At 53.6% G+C, this 16,579-nt stretch overlaps 1 protein-coding gene across 5 annotated transcripts in view; it reads left to right on the top strand.

The window, feature by feature from the left end:
• The window catches only part of Tp73 (tumor protein p73), a 91,951-nt gene extending 83,598 nt beyond the window's left edge, over positions 1-8,353 (top strand). For 4 of the 5 annotated variants that reach the window (XM_008852667.3, XM_029555832.1, XM_029555833.1 and 1 more), the window contains 8 exons: positions 2,763-2,872; positions 3,072-3,214; positions 3,611-3,699; positions 4,672-4,799; positions 5,208-5,356; positions 6,106-6,244; positions 6,647-6,740; positions 7,923-8,353. In XM_008852667.3, coding sequence (XP_008850889.1) covers positions 2,763-2,872; positions 3,072-3,214; positions 3,611-3,699; positions 4,672-4,799; positions 5,208-5,356; positions 6,106-6,244; positions 6,647-6,740; positions 7,923-8,258 — 1,188 coding nt within the window. In that variant the 3' untranslated portion in view covers positions 8,259-8,353. The remainder of the gene's footprint in view (positions 1-2,762; positions 2,873-3,071; positions 3,215-3,610; positions 3,700-4,671; positions 4,800-5,207; positions 5,357-6,105; positions 6,245-6,646; positions 6,741-7,922) is intronic. The other variant, XM_008852665.1, reaches the window with a different exon arrangement.
• The last annotated feature ends 8,226 nt before the right edge of the window (positions 8,354-16,579 follow it).

The raw sequence follows: 16,579 nt of genomic DNA on the forward strand, positions 1-16,579 counted from the left end.
CAAATGAGCCCACAGCATGTAACACACATGTACCACAAAGACCATGCACACACCCACTCACACACAGGCTTGTGTGTCAGGGGAGATGCTGAGCCTATCACAGCATAGACACTGTGTTTCCCTGAGAGCAGGAACCAGGTCTGAGCTGAGTCCAGAGCCAGCACAGTCCTATGAATGTGTGAATCAGTGGGTGGGGAGGCAGTCAAACAAGGGGGTGGGGAGTGGACTGATGGGTGGGGGGACAGGTGGTCAGGTAAGTGAGTAGGTGGATGGGAGGGAGGTGGGAAAGCGTGGAAGTGGGTAGATAGGTGAATAGATAGGCAGGCACGTGAATGGGTGGGTGAGTGGGTGGATGGATGGAAGGATGGATGATGGATGGATGGATGGGTAGGTGGATGGATGGAGGGAGGATGGACAGAGGGAGGGAAGGAGGGAGGGAGGGATAGCTGGGTGGGCTGATGGATGGATGGGGGGTGGGTGTGTGGACAGATGTATGGATGGGTGGGTGGATGGATCGGTGGGTTGATAGATGGCTGGATGGATGAATGGATGGATAGATGGGTGGGTGAAGGGAGGGAGGATGGGCAGAGGGAAGGACATAGGGAGGGTTGGATGGGTGGGTGAACTGATGGATGGATGCGTTGATAGATGGCTGGATGGATGAATGGATGGGTTGGTGAATGGGTTGATGGATAGGTAAACAAATGGATAGATGGGTGGGTGTGGGATAGATGTATGTATGTATGTATGTATGGGTGGGTGGGCTGATGGATGGATGAATGGATGAATGAATGGACAGATGGATGGACAGATGGCTTCTGGGAATGGGGTGAATTAAATGGGTTGTAGTGGCTGATACTGTACATGCTGTCCTTGGGGACCCAATCACTGTAAATATTATTAGTGTTATATTTTATTCAAGGTGCAACACAGATAAGAAACTGAGTTCTGGGAACAGACCAAGGACAGGATTGCAGAAACCCTTGGTATGTCAAGAAGCCTTACCCTCCAATTCCAGAGGTACAAGCAAGCAGAGGGACGTGGGGACCACAAGTGAGCAAGTTGGGTTTTACCTGCCCTGTGTTCTCTGCAACTTTCACCTTCCCATTACTCCTTCCTGCCTTGGTGCCCAGAGAGGACAGAGACAAAGTGGAGCTCACACCACTCCAGTTTGGGATGCAGGAGGGAACACTGCACATTCTAAGGACCTTAAGCTGAGGCTTCCAGTGACTGGCCATGCCAGGTGCTTCTGGGCTGTGGGTCCCAGTGAAAGCCAGGCTGTCCCTGTGGGCTCAACATTGGTTGGTGAGACCCTGAGGCTGACTGTAGAGATGTGGAACCCTGGGCATCTCAGCTGAAGGCTCTGCCCTGAAATCTGGTGCCTTCCTCCCAACTAGTTCTTGGAGCTACCTGGTGTGGACCACTAAAGGTTGGAGGGCTGTGCTTAAAAGGGACCAAAACTTGGCAGTCCTGGGGGTTTTGAGACCACAGTTAAGAATCCTGGGGGCCACAGAAGCCATGATGAAGAGGATAGGGAGGGGGGCCACAGGACAACTGTGAGCAGCAGGCTTAGGGTTCAGGTGGGAAATGAGGTTAGGAGAGAAGTGCATGGGACCTGGGGTAGGTCAGATGATAAGAGATACACTTTTGTCTTGCCATTTTTCCCTTGAGATAAAACTCACAGGTTATAAAATTTGCTACCTTAGCTGGGTGTGGTGGCGTACACCTGTAGTTCCAGCACTTGGGAGGTAGAGGCAGACAGATCTCTGTGAGTTCAAGGTTAGCCTGGTCTACATAGTGAGTTCCAGGACAACTGGAGGTACAGGGAGACCCTGTCTCAAAAAGACCAAAAAAAAAATTTGCTACCTTAAAGTGCTAATACAAAGCAGATGTGGTGGCCCAGCACTCGGGAATCAGAGGCAGGTAGATCTCTGCGAGATGGAGGCCAGACTGATCCACATGGGTGGGTGGATGGATCGGTGGGTTGATAGATGGCTGGATGGATGAATGGATGGATAGATGGGTGGGTGAAGGGAGGGAGGATGGGCAGAGGGAAGGACATAGGGAGGGTTGGATGGGTGGGTGAACTGATGGATGGATGCGTTGATAGATGGCTGGATGGATGAATGGATGGGTTGGTGAATGGGTTGATGGATAGGTAAACAAATGGATAGATGGGTGGGTGTGGGATAGATGTATGTATGTATGTATGTATGGGTGGGTGGGCTGATGGATGGATGAATGGATGAATGAATGGACAGATGGATGGACAGATGGGTGGATGGATGAATGGATGGATAGATGGGTGGGTGGGTGTGGATAGATGTATGTATGTGTGGGTAGATGGATGGGTGGGTGGACTGATGGATGGATGGATGAATGGATGGATGGACAGATGGATGGACAGATGGGTGGATGGGTAGATGGGTGGGTAAATAGATGAATGGTTGATGGATGGATGGAAGGATGGATGGATAGATGGGTGGATGGATCAATGGATGAGTGGATGGATAAATGCATGGCGGGTGGGTGGATAGATGAGTGTGTAGATGGGCTGATGGAAGAGTGAGTGGATAGATGGATGGATGAGTGTGCTTGGGCAGAATCAGTCGATGGTGGGTAGGTGGATGCATAGGTGGATAGACAACAGAACCACAGTGTAGCATCCCTAACCCGTCCAGATCCTAGGCCAGATGCAGCAGTTAGGAGCCCCTTCTCCAGTGGGTGATTCCAAGCCCTTTTTCTGCCTCCCCTGTGGACAGGTGGGAACAGAATTCACCACCATCCTGTACAACTTCATGTGTAACAGCAGCTGCGTAGGGGGCATGAATCGGCGACCCATCCTCGTCATCATCACTCTGGAGACCCGGGAGTGAGTCTGCGGTGACAGGATGGTAGAGGTGGGGCAGGGACTTGGGCCGGCCCTGTGGGGGGACTTGTCATGGACACAGGGAGGTCTTGCTCTCCTCAGAGGGCACTCGGCCCCAAGGCCAGTCTTTGGGGTCTTCATGGGGTGGACAGGGGCAGAAATGGTCCCCGAAGCTCAGAGTTCTGCCTTGCTCCCCCAACAGTGGACAGGTGCTGGGCCGCCGGTCCTTTGAGGGTCGCATCTGTGCCTGTCCTGGCCGTGACCGCAAAGCAGATGAAGATCACTACCGGGAACAGCAGGCCCTGAATGAGAGTGCCGCAAAGAATGGGGCCGCCAGCAAGCGTGGTGAGTGGGGCTCTGGGTCGGGTTGTGGGTGGAAGGTGGGCCATACCTCAGAATGAGGCTGGACACAACTGGGTGGGGGCCTGGGGTGGCACCCCAATAGGGCATCATGCACACCTGCATCCAGGGGATCCAGTTCTGAATGACCTGGGCATAGAGGCTTCTCTGGCTGAGACGGGCAAGCACAACCCAGACAACTCTCTTATCCCTGTGCCCTGAGGCTAGGGCCCATGTGGTGCCCTGAACCCAGCTCCATATGGTCCAGGTTTGCCCTTGGACCCAGGCTACATTCATGGTCAGCTCACCTGGAAGAGGCAGGTGTTTCCCACCTGGGCCCCTCAGCCTTTGTCCCCTGTGTGTGCCTGGCTCATGTGTTTTTCCTGACCTGAATTCCTCCAGCATTCAAGCAGAGCCCCCCTGCCATCCCCACCCTGGGTGCCAACGTGAAGAAGAGGAGGCACGGGGAGGAGGACATATATTACATGCACGTGAGTGGGCACTTGGCTGTCAGGCGGGCCTGGGAGGACAAGGCCTGAGTGGTCCCATCATCCAAGAGCCCAGGCTGGAGAATCCTAGAGGCCACAAGAGAAGGGCAAGGGTAGCCTGGCACATCTTAAGCTTCAAGGGCTAGAGAGATGGCTCAGCAGTTAAGAGCACTGGCTGTTCTTGCAGAAGATCTGGGTTCCAATCCCAGCACCCACATGGCAGCTAACAATCATCTGTAACTCCAGTCCCAGGGGATCCGACAGCCTCTTCTGTCCTCTGTGGGCATTGCACGACACGGGTGCGCCTACACACATGCAGGCATAACACTCATTCACGTAAAATAAAAATAGATAAATCAAACAATTTTTTTAAAAGGACTAAGACTGTGGCCCTGAAGGAGGTGGGGCTCAAAGGGAACTCTTTTCAGAGTCAGACCCTACAGGGTCTGAATGCAATGAGGGCAAACGGGCCAGCCAGGTTAGCAGCAGCCCATCAACAATATCTGAAGGTGCCTGTTACGATTGAAATCCTCAGCATGGAGATTCAGTAGGAACCCACAGTCCCACAGGGTGATGGGTGGCAGCTTTTTTATGTGACTCAGTGGCCACTGGCTGGTGTTGAGATCATAGAGCTCTCTGAATAACTGGTTTTCATGTCTTCAAGAGTGGGTTCCTGGTTTAAGACCCATAGCTGTGGAGGCATAACCCTGGGAGGGAGAGGAGAAGAGACCCTGGGCAGGGAGGAGTGGACATGGTTCCCCTGGACAGGGACCTCCATCCCAGGCCTGCTCCTGAGAAACGGAAAGGGTGCCAGGGCCTCCTGAGCTTTGGGGGTGCCACGAACTCAGAAAGAGCCATGTTTTGCCACAAGCCTGAGGTCCTCCTAAGGCTGTGGCTGCCCCCCTCCCACGGGGGGTTCAGGGCTGATGGAGTCTCCTGTGCACCTGGGCTGAGGGTCTGCCTCTCTCTGCTCAGGTGCGAGGCCGGGAGAACTTCGAGATCCTGATGAAGGTCAAGGAGAGCCTGGAGCTGATGGAGCTTGTCCCACAGCCTCTGGTCGACTCCTACCGGCAGCAGCAGCAGCAGCAGCTTCTGCAGAGGCCGTAAGTGAGCCCCTCCGCCTGGATGGGGAAGAGGGGACTGCGGTCCAGCAGGGAGAAGGCCAGAAGCACAGGACGTATGGGTCATGCAGCTGGACAGCAGGGCTAGGGCAGCTTAGTCCTCTCTTGGCATCCTGTCCTCTAGGAAGCCTTCAGGGACCACAGGCTGAACTGGGACCCTGGGTCCCCACCTTCACCACACTTCTGCCTCCCAGAGGCCTTGTAAATGCTGATGAGGGAGAAGGGAGGAGAGAAAAGGGACGCAGGAGGTGGTGAGGTGTAGCTTTGCTGGTGATTTTCTGAGTGGCAGGATCTTCGTCCGCCTGCCTACACAGGTGTCCACAGAGGTGCCCAGGTGAGGGAGTTGCTGCCTTTGCCTCCCACAAATGCACACTGTTGCTTTCCAAGCAGGAGCCACCTGCAGCCTCCATCCTATGGGCCCGTCCTCTCCCCCATGAGCAAGGTGCATGGCGGCGTCAACAAACTGCCCTCGGTCAACCAGCTGGTGGGCCAGCCTCCCCCACACGGCTCAGGAGCTGGGCCCAACCTGGGTCCCATGGGTGAGTCTCTGGGAGAGTGGAGGCCCTGGGTGGGCTGGAGAGACCCACGGGAGGACCTGGCTGGAGACATCCCAGCATGAGTGAGACTGGAGGGGGATTCATGGCTGCCTTGCTCCCAGGAGATCCAGCCTGGAGGACAGGTTGGCTCTGTTCAATCCAATCTGGTGAGGTTCTGTGGCAGGGCCGGGGGCGGGGTACAGAGGCCGTATGGTAAAGAATGCATGCCTCCCAGGCCTGGCCTGCCCTCCATCCTGGCAGCCAAGGGATCTAGAAGAAGACTCCTGGACTCCTTCAGCCTCAGTTTCCCCATTAGCAAAACCACAATATCAGATTCCCTTGTTTCAAGATTCTAGGATATGAGACCTTGTTGGGGTCCAGCACCCACAGGGAGCTAGGTAGAGTGGAGTCTGGGTCTCTTCAAAAGTTCCTTATGTGGACACTGATGGGCACATTCCGGACACTGTGACCAACACCCCAAGGCGTGTCCTGAGGCCCCGGGATAAGGACCTGGTAACACTCAAGTGCCATCTGCCATCACTGTCATCACTCATGACTCCCTGAGTTGAGCGTCCTGCACACAGCCACCCTCCACCCCTCCCTCCTGGGGAGAGGAATTGGGTCCAGGGCTTCAGCACTTGCTCAGCCCCAGGCCAGCCCTTATAATACTGGACTGTAGTCTGGGGAGGGGGGGCTACTCCCAGATACCTGGCTTGGCCAGCCCTGACAGTCAGACCTGCCCTTTTGCCCAGGCTCCGGGATGCTCAACAGCCACAGCCACGCCATGCCAGCGAACGGTGAGATGAATGGCGGCCACAGCTCCCAGTCCATGGTCTCAGGATCCCACTGCACCCCGCCACCCCCCTACCATGCTGACCCCAGCCTCGTCAGGTGCGTGGGCGGCCGCTGGACCTGGGTTTGTGCCACAGTTCCCCCTTCTCTCCCCCAGACTGTGTGTCTCCTTCGGCAGGAAGCGGTCTTGCATGCAGCCCCGTCCTGTCCTGTGTTTTAATTGCTTGGCTGGCCCAAGGAAAGATGACAGTCTGTCACGTCATGACAGCATTTATCTGCAGACACTGGGGCAGGCCCTTTGAGAGGAGCGAGCTTAGCCAGGGTTCCTGGGCTGGGCACTCCTGCCCCAAAGGGCCTGCAGCTTTTCCAAGTGCTGGGACTGCTCTTCCAAGCGGGCAGCGGGATGCCAGAGTCACCCAACTGTCAGTTTACTCCCAAGCTGGGCCACTCCCTGTGAGGCGTGGGAGTTAATGGCACCGTTTTTTTAAATTCTCTTTGCAGTTTTTTAACAGGATTGGGGTGTCCAAACTGCATCGAATATTTCACCTCCCAGGGGTTACAGAGCATCTACCATCTGCAGAACCTGACTATAGAGGTAAACGCCTGTCGACCCCTCCCCGTGTGGTGGAGGGCCTGGCCTGAGGCAGAGTGCTCCAGTTAGGATGGCTAGCTGGGGGAATTCCCAGAACCTTCCTCACAGGCAAGCAGATTCTGCAGACACTGTCCTGATTGTAGCTCTCAGAATCCAAGGCAGGCTCAGGTGACAGGAAGGAGGCTGGGTGGACACAGCTGGGTGCCCCAGCCTCCGGAAAATGGCCAGGATGGTGTTCTTTCTTTTTGGGATTCCCCGGTACCCCGGTCAGGCTGCTTTGATTACCTGAGTTGGGCTGTTTCTAAGGTCCAAGAGTTAAGGAGTGCAGGAGCTGGGGGGAAACTGAGGCCAAGAAAATGTGATTGAGGCCCAAAGCCAACTGCACACACATGGCACAGAATGTTCTGGGTTGAGCGTGGGCTAGACGGGGCCTGGACATCAGGACATTAGGACCATAGCCCTGGCATCCTGTCCCGTGGCTTGCTTACAACCTGGTAACACAGTCAGCTTTGAGACGTCCACAGGACAAAAACGTCCACCTTGGAACCCCAGGGGCACCTGCTTGGTACCTCCATTCCTGCTCCCTGGCCTCTGCCCTGACCTACATCAGAGGCCAGCCCACATCTGTCCTCTTCCCTGGACCCCAGGCAGGAGACACAGACTTGTCCAAGGCAGTCTAGGGCCAGTGCCTAACAACCCGCATCTGTATGACCACTGACAACCTTCCTTGACCCCCACCTTGAGTCACATATTAACCCTCGCTAGTGGAATTCGTGTGCTTGGAGCTCAGGGATGAACCAAAACCAGCTGTTAATTAACGGGCACCAAAGGGTTAGCCCCGCGACCAAGAGACAGGTGGTCTTCGGGCCTCCATCTCTCCTCTCCCTATGGTCCAGGCCCCAGGATGCACGCAGCCCTGGAGAAGCTTCTCATCACCGTCCCCTTTAAAATCCACGCAAGTCACTTAGCTCCCCTACAAAGACATGTTTCCAGACACCATGTGCAGGTGGCCCGGATGCTGCCCCGCTCTGGGCTGTTCTCGGTTGCTCATTCTCCCACAGTGTCCCGTTCTAACCAGACCCCCTGAAGCTGGGGCTTCCTTACCGGTGGGGCATCCCTGGTGGGGGCAGAACACAGCCCTGTGGCTGTTCCTTTGTCATCCTAAGGTGGCCTTCACTCTTGCAGGACCTTGGGGCCCTGAAGATCCCTGACCAGTACCGCATGACCATCTGGAGGGGCCTGCAGGACCTCAGACAGGGCCCTGACTGCGCGCAGCAGCTGCTGCGCTCCAGTGGCAACGCGGCCACCATCTCCATCGGCAGCACCGGCGAGCTGCAACGACAGCGGGTCATGGAGGCCGTGCATTTCCGTGTGCGCCATACTATTACCATCCCCAACCGTGGTGGCCCCAGCGGAGTAACTGGCCCTGATGAGTGGGCAGACTTTGGCTTCGATCTGCCGGACTGCAAGTCCCGTAAGCAGCCCATCAAAGAGGAGTTCACGGAGAGCGAGAGCCATTGAGGGGCCGCCTTTTCCTCTGGGAAAAACGATCTTGGGAGTGGGCCCCAGCAGCAAGGACCTCCCGCCAGGCGCCATTTTCCAGCGGATGTTGTTCAGTCATGGAGGTTGCCACGGAGGACAGCCTGAGCTACCCCAGGGATCTTCTGGAGCTGTCCTACCTACATGTACACAAGGGCCAGGTGTGGGCCAAACACTGAGGCAGGGGCTGTCCCTGTGTGAGGTGGGACACCAACATCTCTCTGGAACACTCTGCCATCTCCGGCCGGAGTGAGAACCCTCTCTCACCCTCTGCCACAAAGTATTTCCAGTGTCTCCTGGTTCGCAGTAGCCATGAGCAGCCAGGCCACTGTGTTGACTGTACTTATTCAGTACAGGTTGATTCCAAACTGTGTCTCTGCTGAAGGAGAAGGTGGGGCCGGGGACTCCTCTGTAGGACATGAGGACAGGTCTGTCCCAAACATGTCATTCTGCACTGCTCCTGTCTTTCCTGCCCAGGACAAAGAGTTTAGTTTGCTGGGATTAGGGAAGATTGTGGCGGACGAAAATTCAGCCTCCAGCCAGCACCCAAAGCATGCTGGCCACAGCCTCCTCTGGTGACCCCTCAGGAGACAGAGGGACAGCTTGAGGCTCAGACTACTAGAGATTGTCAATATTTGATAAAACATTCCTCTTTCTACGTGGTGGGTCAGCTTGCTTTCTTGTCTTTTTTCCCTAACTTTTATTCACAATGCTCCCTTCTGAGGTCAGTATAGCACGTTCCTGGCTTTTCCATAAGCTGTGTCAACAAGGGAGTCTAAGGAAAATGACAAAACAGGCAGGGTCAGCACTTGTCACCAAGATGGCTGGATGGGAACGAAACCTAGAGAGAACACATCCTTGGAGGACCAGAGTAAACCTGGCCACAGTCAGCACAGATCGGCTCTGAAGGGAACACCTCTGCTCACCCTCAGGGTTCAGAGGCCAGGCTCTGTGCCTGAGCACTGTCCTAACCCCATGGAATAGCACTGGGGCAGGTGCTGGGGGCCCAGGTCTTCATGAAGCTCTCCAGGGAGTGAGTGGGTTTGGACAGACAGCTCCTGCATGTCCTCAGCTGACCTGGCCCTTCCCCACCTGCCAGGAACTTCCTGAGCAGGAAGCCAGAGCACCAGCAGTCTCCCCCGGAGTGGGGGACCCCACAGGAGCTCCTGTGTGCAATGAAGCCAGATGGCCATCTGCTGCACAGTGGGGTGGCACGCTTCGGCACAGGTTACTGGCCTTCTGCCAGGGCAGTGGGGCATCGTTGGTTTAGGCCTGGCTCTCATTAGCACGAGAGGCAGTGAAGCCCCTGGGAGGAGGGCAGTGTGGTTAGCCCCACCAGGACAGCCTCCTAGAAGGAGCAAGGATAGATGCTTCCAGTCTTACTAGGCTCTGCAGACTCAGGTGGCCACCACCCACCCGATACTTTCTGGGACTCTGAGGAGGAAGAACCAGGGTGCACTTGGGGTGGGCACAAGCATCAATCGGGCTGCCAGAGACTCCAGCTGGAAGCTAGAGCTGACCATGTGGGGCCTCCTGACCGGGCAGGCTTCAGCAGCTCTGCCTGGGTGGGTGGGGGGCAGTCTTCCTGGAAATGCATACCTACACTCAGATGACCCACAGTAACTGCAGCAGCTGGCTCAGAGCTTCCTGGGTACAGGATGTGGGCCATCCTGGCATGTCCTAGCTCACCCCCACTAAGCCTAAGGGTGAGTATACTCTTTCTGATGTTATACAGATGAAGAAACTGAGGCTGGACCAGTTGAGTCCCCAGCCTCAACCATCAACTTGTGGGAGATCTGGGTTGGAGACTGGGTGCTCGTTTGAGGCCATATATGCTACTCTGTGCCACCTTGAAGCCCTGCAGATGCATCCCCACCCCTCGGTTCATGAGCCCCGCTGAGCGAGATGTGCTTGAGTTCTGGGGTTCCACATGACTATGTCTCTCGGGCACTTTCCCCGTTGGTCCCAGTCTATGAGGGACCATTCCAAGCACCTAGGAGGTGGGTGGCTCAGAGACGGCTGTCACTAGACATCTAGGAAGAAAGAGTCCTCTCCAGTGGGGGGGTGGGTGCTGGGCTACATATCTCCTCAGACACTGCCCAAAGCATCAAAGTCATTTGATGAGCCTCCACAGTCCTGGTGGCATGCTTGGAGGGCACCTCAAGGGACCAGCTGCTGGTAGACTTCACAGAATCCTCATCAGGGCTGAGAGCGTATTCTGTTCTCCAGGAACCAACACTCTAGAATCTGAACCCTTTGTTCTGTGAGAGCCAGAAAGCAAGAAAAAACCAAATCTTTAGAGCACAAGGTTTCCCATCGGCACTGAGGTAACCTGGAGGGGAGATTGCGGGCACCCTGGAAGACATCTAGTGAGCAAGGTGTGGCCCCAGAGCTGGACAGGCAGGCCACTCTGCCCTCAGCCTGTGGTCCCAGGAAGCCTCACATCCAACCAACAGCTCTCACGTCCCTCCCTGACGTAGCTTACCATGTCCAAAGGCTCTGGACTGAGCTGCTTTGAGGTCACCGCAGGAATCCTGCAAAGGGTAAAACTTGTCACTTGGAACTTGTCAACGTTTCAGTCAGTAAAAGCACTTTAATGCTTTAAGGCTTAAAAAAAAAACTGTCCATGTTTCAATGTAACATAATGCTTCTTCAAGCAGTATTAAGGGATATATTCCAATGAAATTATTAACTGTTTGGGGTAATGTAATCTTAGAAAAATGTGGGGGTTTTTTAGCTGTGTTATGTGGGAATTTTTGTTTTTGTAACATAATAAAAATCTCATGTTCCCATGACTAGCTCTTGTGACTAACCTGTCGTCCAGGCTGGAGAGGAGCATCGTGGGGTGCTCGGCACAAAGGCAAGCACAGACAGGCAGGAAGCGTGTGGTCCTGCACTGGCTCGGGGCACCCACTGAGTATCTGCCTCGGCCTTGGGGAGGGAGGCTGTCTGGGGATTGTGGACACACTAACGGGTGTGAGGTCAGCACGTCCACCTTCTCAGCAAGACTACAGGCAAGCACACTGTCTCCTGTCAGCTCCACACACACCTCATTGCTGTTCTCCTGGGTCTCAGATTTTCTTGTTTTTCAGACTGTGAACTCGTATTAGCAAAAATAAGGCTTTAAAAATCTATTCAGCTTCAAGGGAACTTCTGAAAATTGGATAAAGTGTAAGCCAGGCATGGTGGCGCATGCCTTTAATCCCAGCACTTGGGAGGCAGAGGCAGGCGGATCTTTGTGAGTTTGAGGCCAGCCTGGTCTACATAGTGAGTTCCAGGACAGCTGGGGCTACAGGGAGACCGTGTCTCAAAAAGACAAACAAACAAACAAAAAAACAAAAAAAACAAAACTCTGATCTATAGTCTTTTGTGTTTCCTGAGGGTATATTGTAGACATGGGAAAGTGGAACTGGTACTAAGTATCCTGGAGTGGAAGCTGAGCTGCCTGCTTTCTTGAAAGATGTGGGAATGGGCTCTTTAATGAGCCTTGCAGTGAATACTGGCCACCAGGTTTGGAAGCCAGGTGACAAGTTGGGCCAAAATCTCAGGGGCATGTTTCGTTGGGTACCCTGGTAGGGAGGAGACCCTTGCTCCCCAGCTCTATGGACATGGGTCACATGGAACACGTAGGCTGACTTGAACTGTTAAGCCTCATTCCTGACCCAGCTGGGTAGTGCTATTCAGGGCAATTATTTCTGCCTTTCAGACTGACGCAGCATTACCAGGAAGGGGACAGACTCTCTGATGCTGCATGGCTCGCTGTTGCACACCCACAAAGTCATGTCCTACTTCCATAAAACTGTCATCCACGCATGAAGCAGGTGGCCCCAGGGTGGACCAGTGAGACCATGTAGATCTTGTGAGGCAGGTGAGGGCGATTGTCTACACAGGAATGCTGTTCAGAGGCCTCGGGGTTGAGATCTGGCAATAAAGGAGAGGATTTAAAGCTTAGCAAGGTTTTAGAGTAAGCTCTGGAGTTTGTAGGGAAGGGTCTGGTACTTGCTGGTCCTGTTTTCCGAGGCAGTAGGATCCCAAGCTGAGGGTTTCAAGGTGTCGTAGGATAAATCCGAGTAAGTCTTTGCTTTGGTTAGCATTCTGCTGCTGTGATAAAACACTGGTCCAAACCAACACGGCGAGGAAGCAGTTTATTCCATCTCACCATTTCCAGTCTACCACGCAGGGAAAACAAGGCCGGAGCCGACCGTGGAGGAGCGCTGCTCACTGGCTGGCTCCGCTACCTTTTTTTTTTTGTAGAATAGTTTTTAAAATACTTCATTTATTATTTTTATTTTATGTGTATGTGTGCATTGCCCGCATGCAGGCAAGTGCACCCGTGTCATGCAGCGCCCGCGGAGGACAGAAGAGGCCGTTGGATCCCCTGGGACTGGAGTTACAGTTGTTAGCTGTCATGTGGGTCCTGAGGACCTGACGAACCCGGGTCCTTTGCAAGAGCAGCCAGGGCTCTTTTTAAAAATATTTTTTATTTGTTATTTTTGTTTTAGGTGTATGAGTGTATTGCCTGTATGTAGGTAAGTGTACCTGTGTCGTGCAGTGCCCACAGAGATCAGAAGGGGGCATCGGCTCCCCTGGAACTAGAGTTATGAATGATTGTTAACCGTCATGTGGATGCTGGAAACTGAAGCCAGCTTCACTGCAAGAGCAGTCAGTGCTCTTAACCACTGAGCCATCTCTCCAGCCTTCAGCTATCTTTCTTATACAGCCCAGGCCCACCTGCCTAGAGATGGTACTGCCCACAGTGGGCTGGGCCCTCCTATATCAATTAGCAATTAAGAAAATGCCTCACAGGCCTGCGGTAAGAGGACAGTCCAGGTAAGTTGCTGAGCAGAGGGTCATCCCATTACAAGGCATTAAATAGGTACAAAGAGTCTGGGTGGGTGGGACACAAAAGAAGTCATACCTTAAGGTTGTGACCCAGCAGGTACTGGAGGGTGTCTAAGTCAAGAGAGTTTAAGGATTAGAAACTGTGGGGTGAGTTGAGGCCACAGCCTCTTATGGCTTGCAGGACTGGACCATTCTGTAGGATCCACCTCCCTTCCTTCCTCCCAAGGTAAGATTGCATGGGGAGTTGCTGTGGTACAGGGGCTCAGCAGCCAGGAACTCATCAATGAGAAATGAGCTGGAGGCCTCCTTAGCATTTACGGTTTTAAAGGACATTGGGGTCTTTGAGGAAACTTATTAGGTCTTTAAAAGGAGTTGTGACAGAGGTGTCTGTTAGTGAGAGTCCAGGGATGGATGTATTCCAGACTTGGGGAGGGAGCTTCTCGGGTGAGATAGAGACTATAAGGAAGGCCTTTGAGGCCCTGGATGGTTCTGGTTCATTATAGGTCAGTGAGTCAATGTCAAGGGTGTTGAGAGTTTCTAGAGTCTCAAAAAGCCTTAATTTGGTCTGACATTTAGATGTGATGTCCATGCCTAGGAGAGGAAGGGGCAGCTAGATAGGGCCAGAAAGGAAGGAGGGGAAGGAGGTGTGTCTGTCACACAGGTTAAAATGGGTGTAAAGTGGTCTGATTGGGGCCGTGAGTTCCGGTGAGGAGGAAGGTCTAACGAGATGGTCAGGGTAGAAAAGCCACTCCACACCCATGAGGAATGTAGTTCTCTTTCTGCCGCTCCTGGGGTTACCAAGGTTCATAAAAAGAGGCAGAGAATAGGGAAGCCCGTGTAGACTCTGACCTTCAACAGCCCTCAAAGGGAGGACCACCTCCTTCCGCAATGGGCTGTTCAGTCCAGGAACTTACTGGTTTTCAGAGTTTATGTGAGCCTGAGGCCCTTGAGTGGAGGCTGATCCTCTCTCAAGAGGGAGAGAGGGACTTTCTCACTTCGCAGCCGGACAGGACCACAGGGGAAGCTCTTGGCCTGGTAGCTTTGGGTGCTCTGAACTGACTAGCTGGAAAGAGTCCTCCTGAGACCTGGCTAGTTCCCTTCGACTGACCAGGTGACCGCTAGATGGAATTCTAGGATTTCTTGAGATAGGCAGAGACTGCAGCAGCAGACGGAGAGATTGCCATTTACCTCTAGACCCTTTCTGACTCTTGAGGTCTTCTGATTACTAAAGACCTTGATGGTTGTGTCTCATAAAGTGGGGAAAGGGGTCCGGAGTCCCCGGTCTAGCTTTTGAAGTTTTTGTTTCATGTCAGGAGTGGTTTGGTTTACAAATTGTGCAGCCAGGCCGGCCTGATTTTCTGACTCCCAAAGGCCCACATCAGTGTGCTTCTGCATGGGTTCAGCTAACCAGACTGAAAGATAGCAGGGCTCTCGGAAGCTCTCTGTGTAACTTGGAGTTAATGGGTCTAATAACACCCCCTTTTGTTCCCTCTAATAGACGGGTGATCATATAGTTCCAGTGAGTCTTTCCCCTGTGGGGGGAGATGACCAGTGGGTTCAGTATCTGGTGCAGTGATGGAGCCTAGCCTGGCTGTGACTGGGTTGATGAGCCTCGTCTGTGTCACAGACCACGTAGGAAAGTTCTCCTCAGGAGGGAGTGCAGTGGGTGGTTAGGGTGATGGATGTCTTATTGGACTGGGTCAAAAGCCGCAGTAAGACCCTTTAATTCCTTAATGAAGGTGGAGGGATTCTGGCTAAGCAACCCTGGTTTGGATTGTATTTGGAGTAAGTCAGACATGGGGAAGGGGGGCATGTACCTGGATGGTGTAGACATTCCCATCAACCACCTAGTGAAATCAAAGGAGGGGTATTTGCTGAGGGAGAAGGCGTGGTTTCCAGTTGTTCCCTGGTATTTTAGTTACTGGGACAAAATGCCCAACAAAAGCGGCCTAAGGAAGAGAGGGCAGACTCTGGCTCATAGTTCAAGGATACAGTCCACCATGGTGGGGAAGTCAGGATGGGAGGAGTTATGAGGACACACATTGTGTCCACAGGCAGGAGGCAGAGAGAGATGAAGTCTGGCGCTCAGCTCACTTTCTGCTTTTTATTCACACCAGGACCCCAACCGGTGGGGTGATGTTGCCCACAATTAGGATGGGTCTTCCTGCCTCAATTAGACTAATCTAGAAACTCCTTCACAGCCAAGCTCAGTGGTTTGTCTTCATGGTGATTTTAAATCTCATCAAATTGACAAGATTAGCCATCACATCCGAGTTCCGGACTCCTCACGTGCAGTTCTACGGTGGGTGGGGGAAGGGGGCGCGGAGATCTCCACAGGCAGAGGAGGAGGGCGGAGGGGGAGGAGGAGAGGAGAGGTAAGGGCAGAGCTGCCAGGTGGACAGGGTGCTGGCCGCAGAGACAATGGAGGCCGAATGGGGGCCTTGGATCTGCACAGAGGAAGGGCTGGGATGGAGTCAGGGAAGATGGTTCAGTGTAAGAGGACGTAATCTGGCATGTGATGCCCTTTTACAGTCAAGGGTCTTGACAAGGCCATGAAGGTTGGATAAAAGCAACCTGAGTCCTCTCTTAGTTACAGTTCAGTGGGCAGCGGAGCAGCCGTGACCTGGGAATGGCCGTAAAGTCACATTTTCTTACAAAGGAAAATAAGGGTTTTTTTTTCCTTTTGAGAGTCAGAGGATCAAATTCAGACTTTTGGTTTTTATTTATTTGTTTACTTTTGAGACAAGGTCTCCCTGTGGCCCTGGCCTAGAACTCATTTTGTAAACCTGGCCGGACTCAATCTCACAGAGATCTACCTACCTCTCCCTCCTGAATGCTGGCATTAAACGCATGTGTCACTACACCTGGCATTAGATTTAGACCAAAATTTGAGGAGACATCCCAGGGGTGACAGGACAAGGCAAGAGGCCCATCGCACAGTCTACCAGGGTACGGTGTCTGGCCAGAAGGCATCCCTTGAGGAAACAGACCTCCACTGCCACCTGGGGAGAGACCCAGTCTCACTGCATTGACTTAGCTGAGGTGTGCCCTAAGCTGAGGCCTCACCTGAGGCTAGAGACCTCTGACTCCCAGGGGTTAAACCAGCTTCACTCCAGAGTCAAACCCATCAAGGAAAACGTCACAAACTGAAACTGGCCTGAGACTGGTTTGAGGGAAAGTGCAGGACTCATCTTCCCAGAGAAAGTGGAAAACTTGCTGCCTGTAGGAAGTCAGACCTGGAACGGGAAATGGCAGGTGCCAATGTGCTCAGCCACTGGCTCTGCTACCCCTGCTCTGGAGAGCAATGGCAAATGCCAGGACAGGGGAAGGAGTAAGAGAGGAGTAGAAAGGGGGTCTTCACAACACTCACAGACGAGTCCTGAGGTGTTACTACCAGCTGAGTCACAGGTCGAGAGCACAGAGCTAAACCTGAGCCCTAAAGCAAAGACACACACACATCT

This window comes from Nannospalax galili, unplaced genomic scaffold (assembly GCF_000622305.1).
Source record: "Nannospalax galili isolate Female #2095 unplaced genomic scaffold, S.galili_v1.0 scaffold806, whole genome shotgun sequence".
In the NCBI taxonomy this organism is placed as follows: Eukaryota; Metazoa; Chordata; class Mammalia; order Rodentia; family Spalacidae; genus Nannospalax; species Nannospalax galili.